General features: G+C 38.9%; 1 protein-coding gene across 9 annotated transcripts in view; it reads right to left on the bottom strand.

Annotated features, from left to right (window-relative positions):
* Positions 1 to 1,143: 1,143 nt before the first annotated feature.
* CHID1 (chitinase domain containing 1) overlaps positions 1,144 to 9,318 on the bottom strand; it is a 128,027-nt gene continuing 119,852 nt past the window's right edge. For 7 of the 9 annotated variants that reach the window (XM_040609191.1, XM_040609194.1, XM_040609189.1 and 4 more), the window contains 3 exons: positions 5,842 to 5,922; positions 2,515 to 2,557; positions 1,144 to 1,410 (listed from right to left, as the gene is read on the bottom strand). In XM_040609191.1, the coding sequence (XP_040465125.1) occupies positions 1,312 to 1,410; positions 2,515 to 2,557; positions 5,842 to 5,922 (223 nt within the window). In that variant the 3' untranslated portion in view covers positions 1,144 to 1,311. Of the gene's footprint in view, positions 1,411 to 2,514; positions 2,558 to 5,666; positions 5,669 to 5,837; positions 5,923 to 9,318 lie in introns of all 9 variants that reach the window. The other 2 variants (XM_040609196.1, XM_040609197.1) reach the window with 2 other exon arrangements.

Raw genomic sequence — 9,318 nt, 5'->3', positions numbered from 1 at the left:
GAGGTGAAGATCAATAGTTCTTTAACAAATGGTGGATTACACTGGGATTTATTCTGCTGAAAACAGCAGGAGCAGATAAATTCCCCACTGTGATTAATTACTGGGAAGGGTGGATGCAAACAGAAAAGTGCAGTTATCTTTGTGACAACTGTAAGTGACAAGAAGAACACCAGTGGGAGCACAGAGCTATTGCCTGAGTCTCTGCTGGTGACCAATGACACCCTCATCAAATTCCCAGCACCCCTTAGTTTCCTTAGAAGAAACTGCCTTGAAGCCTGTGTATTTCTACAAACACAAATACTGAAAACCAAAAACCAGAGACACAATTTTTTGGCTTTGTTTTTAAACCGATGGGTTGTTACAGTTTTTGGGTTCATAAAAATTCTGCATCGTGGAAACAAAAGCACCAATGTGTACAGCTAAAGAACAACAGCGTCCTGCACAAGGACACTGACCACCTGCCAGAGCTGCTCTGGAGCTCTCTCTGTTGGGGCTATCCATGAAATCCAGCCTTATCTTTAAAGCTTTTGGTGCTACACATCACAGTTCCCACGAGCTAATCACTGATGCATGCTGCACTAGTGCTAAATACTGTAAACCGAGACACTAAGCAGAATGGAGAAATCACAGAGCATGGCCTGTAACAAAACTGATTTAGAAACATGTCCTAAATTGAAACTACTATGACTGAACTACTTAAGGAATTTACTAAAAGGAAAAGAAAACCAGAACTAACAGTTTAGCTTGTCAGTGCTGGATTTTCTACCAGCTTGACAGAAGGGTATCTACCCAGTCTCTCCCACAATGTTTTCTGTTGACTCACCTTATCAGAAGTCAGCAAGATGCAAAGGGTCCAGCAGATACTAAATTTGCTGGACATAATCTGATGGAATTATTTGTTCAGTTACTTTGGTTATGACCAGCAACAGTTTCAGAGGTCTCTGCCTGAAATCTTGATCAGATGGCACCAACTTGTACATTTTATTTCTTGTAGAAAACATTTCAGAAAATATTTTCAATTCTGACACCATCCCAGCTATGTTGGTCTATTTTCAATGACTCTGAATTCAGGAGCTTTAAAAGAAATTTCTGGATTTTTGGGGGTTTTTTCTCTCAATTTTACCAGATACGAACAAACATGTCTGTGTGGCAAATCAGAAAAGGTTTTTTATTGGAAAAAATGAAAGTTTAATACAGATATAATATAAATTACAAAAAAATGTTTAAAAAATCACCTCTGCAGGCTACCCAAATTATTGAAGGTGGAGTCTCAGTGAAGCAAATAAAGTCTTTTCCAGATCATCTCTTATTTTAAAGCAGGTCATAAAAATAGTCCAGGCCTTGTCCCAGTTCCCAGATGGATATTCCAGTGCCCAATTCTTTTGCAAGCTCTATGCGCAACTGGATGGACTAAGACAAAGACACATAAAGCAACTACCTTTTAGTTAGAGACATTAGACACTCCATGCTGCCAGTTCTTCATGCCATTATCAGTTTTTTTAAAAGCATCTATCCTTGAACCAGATACTGAAAAACCTAGTCTGTATTTCAAATACTCTCTGGTTAGCAAGCAATCATTCAGCAAGAGACAGTTAATTGCACCAGTTAATTCAATGACCTAATAAAAGATAACTATCTAAATAGACAAAATGCCACAGAAATAAATCAGATTTATGAACTACGCAAAGGACCATTCTTATTCAGGCTATCATTTCACAGCGTACAGAAATTCTAACTCACCCCAGAAATGTCTTGGGGGTAAAATAAAACTTTATCACTGAAGACACTTAGAACAACAATACAAATATGTATGTTTAACCATACTAAATGTCTCTGTTCTCTGTAAATATGATATACTTCCACTACAGAAGCAATTCCCTTCCAATATTAAAAGCCAGCAGAGGCTTAACGTACTGCCTTTAGCTTAATTTGAGAAAATCTAAATATAGCTTCCTAGGAACCAAGGCTGCAAGTAACCACTTTATCCTGCATTCTGGTATATTACAGCCTATTGTATAGACAGAAATTGTATGGCCTGCCAAGGCCAAATGCTTAAGTTTTCAAAACACTAAAATATGTTCCACAGAAACAGAACTGAAGAAAACAGGGTGATGTAGGCTGACAGGGAGAATCAGAACCCCATTACAGAGGAAGGCAAAAGTTCCCCAAGCTTCCAGCCAACACTATCAGAAGGAAAATTTCTTCAGTCTCTTCCCTGACAAGCAGCATGTCTATTAGCACATGAACTGTGCACTGCTTTGTCCTGGTGTACCTTATCTCTAGACTTGGCTTGTCTTCAAAGATCCCCAAACCCCGTTATGCATGAGACAGAAAAAAACAATCTTCTTGTACAAGCAGCTGAAGCTTTGAACCATAACAACTACGTAACGGTAAACTTTGTTCACAAAAGCCTAAACCCAGTTCAATATTTTCTGAAGTGTCTCAATAATGCAACAAGTCAAGTAAACATCTCTTTCCTCTTTCAGCCCTCTGACGTGAAGAAGTGGCACTTACCTTCAGCGTTGGGTAGAAGACTGCATGTTTTCCTCCTTTATTTCTGCAAAACAGGAAAACCAAATAGTCACAACAGATTTGATAGATTCCCATAGCATTTCTATCTGAGATTAGAATTTGAAACCAGGTTTATTCCTTCCCACTACAAGGAAACAAAGACAGGGCTGAAGAAAACTGCTGATTTTATTTTGAAGAAGTGACTGCTATTAACAATAAGATAGGCTAGTATGTTCAGCACATGAGCATTAATAAACCCATATCAAAGACAGACACTACTTGCCATTTAGTACCTTGGAACTTTGAGATTTCTTACCCAACGCTCATTCCACGCTGGAACCTGAGTCACTCTGTCTCTGAAATCAGACACTTTTGCCATTCCTTCCATACTTGCACCTGGCTACTCTATCTACTGAGGGCAGGGGCAGGGGCAGGCCAAAGTCTTCTCTACCTCTCTTCCTCTTCTACTGTAGATAAGAAGTTCTACTCCTGCCCTTTTTCTACTGTAGATAGAAATACAGCACAGCACATGAATCCAAAGTGGTGGGGAAGGAAAAGCTGTTAAAAGAAGGTACACAACACATCTGACAGTCAAATATGCAACCATGACACTGTCCTGCATGTTTCAGTTTCAGGAATATTTGTCAGAAAGGTCCTCCTGACAAAATCATCCTACTTCAATGGGCTTTGACAGTGCTAGCTGCTGGAAAGTTAGAAAGTTCAAAACATGACTGTGTACCGTCAAAGACCTGCTAGAGGAGTCTTTGCACAGCAACTGCATCGTGCCACAACTAGAACAAAAATCCCTGGCTGTTTAAAGGATTCCTTAAAAGACTTCAGGGCAAGCCCTTTCAAAACACCGTAAGAACAGAGCAGAGTTTCCTACCACTAGCACAAAGTTTGAGAAGAAATCAGGTAACTTTCATGATTAAAGTCCCAAATTTTGGGTGTAACATTTTTCCTAAGAACTGGTTACAATGAAATACAGTACAGGCAGAGTCAGAGGAGGTACTTATGTGCCCCATACTAGCGGCCTTTAAGGAGGGCAGCTCTTAGGAGAAGTTAAAAGGTTGACAGCAAAAATAGAGGATCCAAGAAGAGATCTCACAGCAGAGAGGGTCTGATACCAGATCTAAGTAAACACGCTGACATATCTTGTTGCAACCGGATTACAAAACTGTCAGATAGTAAAACAGTTGAGCCTACTAAATGCGCATCTGAAAAAGATGAAGACATTTTGTTGTCAGATGAAAACTGTGAAAGATTTTCCCCAATTCCCCAAATAACTATTTTTCAGGTTCAATTAAATGCTAGCTGTATAAAATATACAGACAGGGCAAGCCACACTGGGCACAGATACCAAGGCTGCATTTTCATCCCCTAATAATGAGAAGGATGAGTTACAAGTGGTCTCACAGCACCGTTTTACCGGTTAGACTGGAAGGAAATGCAGAGTGCGTGGACAGACCAAGTAGGAATTGCTCCTAAAATCTCCCAACTTACATAAATGCACGCTCACCTGTAAAGTGCACTAGGACAAGCACTCAGAGACAACAGGTTTCTGTAACTACTTGTAATAGTCTCTGGGTGCTACATCAAAATCATTAGCTGTGCTTTGCTTAAAGATTCATGATGATTTCTTAGCAACTGCAGAGATGCAAGATTTCCAGATGAGATGCTTTACCAGTGAAGCATACTTCAGGCTTGGCTTCCATCCCCATCCCGTGTAACCGAACCCTTGCAAACCAAAGCGGTAACCAAAAAAGTTCCCTTAAATAACCCTCCCTGCAGCCAGCCCAACCACTGCAGACACGCTAAGCCACGCGGCTGCCTGCCAAGCAGAGCACAGCAAGGGACGTTTGGAGTGATTTTCAGATCCAGTGTGCTTTATGCATGAAGAATTCCTTCCAGAAGCCCGCAAAAAAGAATCTCCAAAAATTGGCTTTCAAAGCAAATGATGCAGTACTACTGACAAGCAGTCAGTTTGCAAGGAGACGTTTAGGAAATGTGTTTCAAAAACGAGTCCCAAAAGCATGCCATTCCAACAGCCCTCAGATTTACCTTTTTGAGAGCAAGCTTTCACCCAGTGTTCACTGTCTCTCCAATTGAATTGTACGTTGAAGAGTGGTAAAACAAAACTTCTGATTTATTCCTTTAGTTAACACAAAACCCCTTCTAATTGTTTGGCACAAAGGAATTTTGTAACAGGATACCGAAGAATTAAATATGAAGGAACACAGATACAAGCCCTTTCATACAGACACAGAAAATAAATTGAAACACTTCTGACCAACAAGTAAATTGCGTTTTTTCCCTGATAGGAAATGTGTGTTGCTGAGAAGTCCAGAGAAAATTACTGGCTGAGAGAAACTTTTAAAATTAAACAAAAAAGATAAAAGCAGGACATTTTTCAGGGTTGCTTTTTTTGTTTGTTTCTTTGTTTTGAGTGTTTGTTAACTTAAAAAAATTAAACCAAGAAGGTATTTGGGAAATAAAGTAGTTCTGACTTATTTTTTTTCTTAAAGTACTCTAAAAGGTCTTTTACTCTTTTTCAGTGGCGTGTCTTCACATCAACAACGCATTGAGTGATATACAAGATACTTTTGTAGAAGTAGGTGGAATTCCTTTGTATAATTTTACCATATTTTTGTAAATTTCCATAAAAAATAGCAAATTATCAGAGGCTTAATAAGATGTCGCTGGGTTTCTTTTTAAATCTGTTTTAAACAGGTTCTTCCTAGCATCAGGAATCCTCTTGTCATTTCACGAGGAAAAAGGGAGGACAAAGAAAGTTATTACTCTTCCTCTTCATGCTCTCAGTCATCTTAGAAACTTGACCTGGAAGTCACTTGATATTATTATTCTCATGACATTTCTTTACAGTCCATTCCATTTAGTGGAAGTCTGTTGCCTGACCAACCTTACCGCTAGGACTTGTAAAATTAGGCTCCTGTTTCACAGATTTTTCCCAGAATTATTTCTGGCCGCACTGTTGGTAATCACCCAACTGCTCCCAGTACTAATCTCAGAGCCTCTGATTAACTGATACTCAGCAGATAACTTTGATGGATAACTTCTAAAGATATGACTCATCAGACTTCTCTTATAACGATTGTTTTAGCTTATGGTATCTAATTAATCCTTCCCTGATTTACTTCTCTCACCTGACGCACTCTTTTCTGCTGCAGTTCAGTGTTGATATTCAGATCACAAACAGCAGAATTTCCATTTGCTCAATTTGTTGCATACTATAGTTAGCTGGTAATTCACTGTGTACAGGGCCATGCCCAAAAATATTTGCAGAATGATAAGTTAATAAATGTAACTCACTTTTTGTATTCGAAGTAGTGTTCAGCAATTTGTTCATCCCAGACAATTTTTGGTTTGTGCTCCTTCAAGGTTTCAATGTACCTACAAATTAAAAACATATATATGGAATTAACTTTTCTAAAAAGCAGTTATGAAATGACAATGAAGAAGTTTCTGAAAAATCAGTTTTACCATGCTTAGATGTTGAACACTGTATCAAAAATATCTTCTGGCTGACAATTAATTTCCTGAGCTACTTTACAATTTGCTATGTTCAAATTTTTAGTTGTTTTTTTTTTTTAAGCAATGAATTAATTTATCAATTGACAAATCTATAAAGGCACATGAAGGCAGTGCTTTGATATTTCTACAGTCTGGTTCCTATATGCCCAAGTACAGGAACTGAAGTCATCCTTAGGCTGTACTTAATTGTGTCCTCCAAGGCTAATCAATGAAATTCTTAATTATAAACCACTATTATATGATCAGGAAAAATGTTCTATAAAAGGGGTTTAGTTAATCTTCTAAAAATGAAATTTAAAAAGAACTTGTTTTCAAGGAAAAATTACTGCTAAATAATTCTGCATATGAAATTTTGATACCGCTTGCTTCTTGGCATTCTTCTCTTGCACGGACACTTTGAACACGGAATGACCTACCTCATCCCTACTCGATGTAAAGTGAGGAGAGAATGTTACTTGAACCCCAAAAAACTGCATAGGGAACCAGTGTGGAATAGTTAGTATGTTGGAAATTCATGTTCTTGTCTAGCTCACAGGATCATCTCAGTGTAGAGACAGTGTCTCCTTGTGTCTGCATTTTTGACTGCACAAGGGAAACAAAGCTGCTTGTGAGAAATGTGAGAAAGCCAGAAGATGGCAAGCTACTGCCAGCAACAGAAGCCACGCGGGTGTCACAGAAAGCAAAAGTCTCTATCACATGCTCCTCTGTCTCTTATTAACCTGCATCTTTGGCCAGCAAGAAGGCTGAACTTCATTCTGCTGCCAGCTTCCCTGACTAAACATTAGGGGGTTTATTTGGCCACCGGCCAAGCACCATCAGTTCCTTTTTTTCCCTTGGGAATTGTATCAGGAATTTTAATTCCAAGTTCCATTATCAGTACTCTATCATGATTATAAAAAGCTATCACAGGCAAACACGGTGATCATAAGGTACCATTAAAATTCTTTGTTTAATTTTGCAACATCTATCAAAACCATCTCTTCCACAGTGTGTCTCATTCTTGCAATAAAATCTCTGCTCATGGTAGGATTTGCATGGAGAAAGTTGCCTTCAAATCATCTTATTATGAAATAAGAAATTTCCATCTCCTATGTAAAAGATATTATAACTGATTTCCATCAGCCACTATCCTGCCTCCATCAGTGCTGAAATTCCACCTCACTATATACTCCAAAAAAACCCATAGAAAAATTGGTATTTCTTAGTTTGAGAAAGATTTATTCTCTCCTTCTGTATTATTCTAAACAATTACAACATTCACCATTGCAGGGAATATCTTGACTCTTTTGTTGTGGCTTGCTCATTCATATATCGTTAAATTGTTGCCTACTACTAGCAGTTTTAGAAAAGATTTTCATTTCGTATTTAAATTAAATGAACACAAGCCAGGCATGCTATTTAAACATCTACATAAGCAAACACATGGCAGAGCTGTTGCACTCTTCCCCAACACACACATGCCCTGGAACAATGCACCTTTTCAAATAATGCAAGTTACACCTTGGAACCTGCCCACTCCTTTGTAAGATACACAAAATTTTACGTTGCTCCACTAGAGAAATATGCAAAGAGATCTAGTATTGTGTATTTAAAATTTAAGGATAGCTTTTAACACATTGCCCCATTCCAGAATCGGGAGTCCAGTCATGACAGGAAACAACCCTCATGTAGAACATGGGACCAAGGTGTTACAGCCCAGAAGACAAGAAGTACCAGACAACACATCCTGGCACACAGCTTTATTCCTGAAGGTATGGCTTCAGATGGGAAATCCTAATTTCACAAGCTCAAAGTCCCAACAAAATTAAAGAGTGGTCAACAAACATACAAGCAAGCTTTAAAATTAGAAATGCAACTTGAAACAATTATTATAGCCTATTATATGTAATATATATGATTATTTTAAAGCTGTTCAGGCACACACTGCATTTAATGAGAACACAGCCCAGCCAGGCAGACAATTTATTTCCCTTCCTCCTGCCTCTAGGCTTTTAGCACCACAGTATGTAAGAGCAAAAATGAACAAGTTTGTCTTCAAATCACATCTATGCTGATGAGACTAGCACCAAGCTTGAGTGGGAGAAAAAAAGAAATATTAGGCCCAATACTGTCACTACTATCCATTAATTTTGGGGAACCTACCTGAAACGTATTAACTTGGCTTTTACATTCTCTGTATTAAGGATAACAAAAATTCAAAGTACAACCTTCAAAACAATAGGCTCCTGTATCGCAGCTGCATACTCAACACTTCCGTAAGTCAAGTTTCACATTTTTCAACCAGACAACAAGTTGCTGTGAAGAGTCTGGAAGAGATGCAGCAACAAACCAGAGCTGTTCACACAGGCTTTCCACTGCCCCAATCTGGGAACGATCCATTCCCCCTCTGTAGTCATCTGCCCCAGTCACGATTCAATTTTTTGCCGTAAAAAGATCCAGGAGCTTTACAGGCAACATCTCCCAGACAGGCCTCACTTCCCATTACCTCCGCACTATCCCACTATGTGCATCATAAGCAGAAGGGTTCCCGTGTAAAACTGCAGCATCTCTATCATACTGCACATTTACTTGACTCAAACTAATGCCTACCCAAGCACTCTGAACATTTTAGCTCCTCGTTGAAGCAGTACTTGACAAATATTTTATATGCAGTTATTTAAAAAAAAAAATAAAAAATTGGAAAGAGAAATATTCCATCATGTTGAACTAGACAAGCATGGGATATTGGTATGCTGGGGGTACGAGAGATCTAGATGCACCTCCAGGTTTTCAAAGAGGAAAAGGGATTGACTGGTAGGGAGCTAATCACAGCCAGCCTTCCTTCTTCTTGCCACCTCCCACCAAACTCTTTTCCTTTCAACTCATTTATTGCTGGTTTTCTCTCCTCTCTTTCTGATTTATCCCTCTTTCGACTGCCACTGTCCCAGTTTACATTTGGTTTTATATGCCTGTCCAGACTAATTCATTTGCCTTCTCATCCGTCAGCTCCTAACTTCCCAGCTTTATTCTTTTACCATGCTGCCTCAGCAGTACATTAAATGCTGAAAACTCAGCTTCACCGCCCTGTACCACGTATTTCCTGGGAAGCTGGTGACCATTTGCAGAGAAAGTCAGGCTGTTTCTCTGGTCCTAGCCTGAAACAAGGTTTTGTTTTCAAGCACGGATGAAGTACCTGAAGTGTTGATGCAAGTCTCAAATAAAGCACCAATGTAGCATGTGTAAATGATAAAATTGCATGGATTATTGGGAATAGCA

This window comes from Falco naumanni, chromosome 10 (genome assembly GCF_017639655.2).
Source record: "Falco naumanni isolate bFalNau1 chromosome 10, bFalNau1.pat, whole genome shotgun sequence".
Taxonomy (NCBI): domain Eukaryota; kingdom Metazoa; phylum Chordata; class Aves; order Falconiformes; family Falconidae; genus Falco; species Falco naumanni.
Note: the sequence above shows the minus strand (reverse complement) of the source record. Positions and strands in the feature narration are given on the sequence as shown.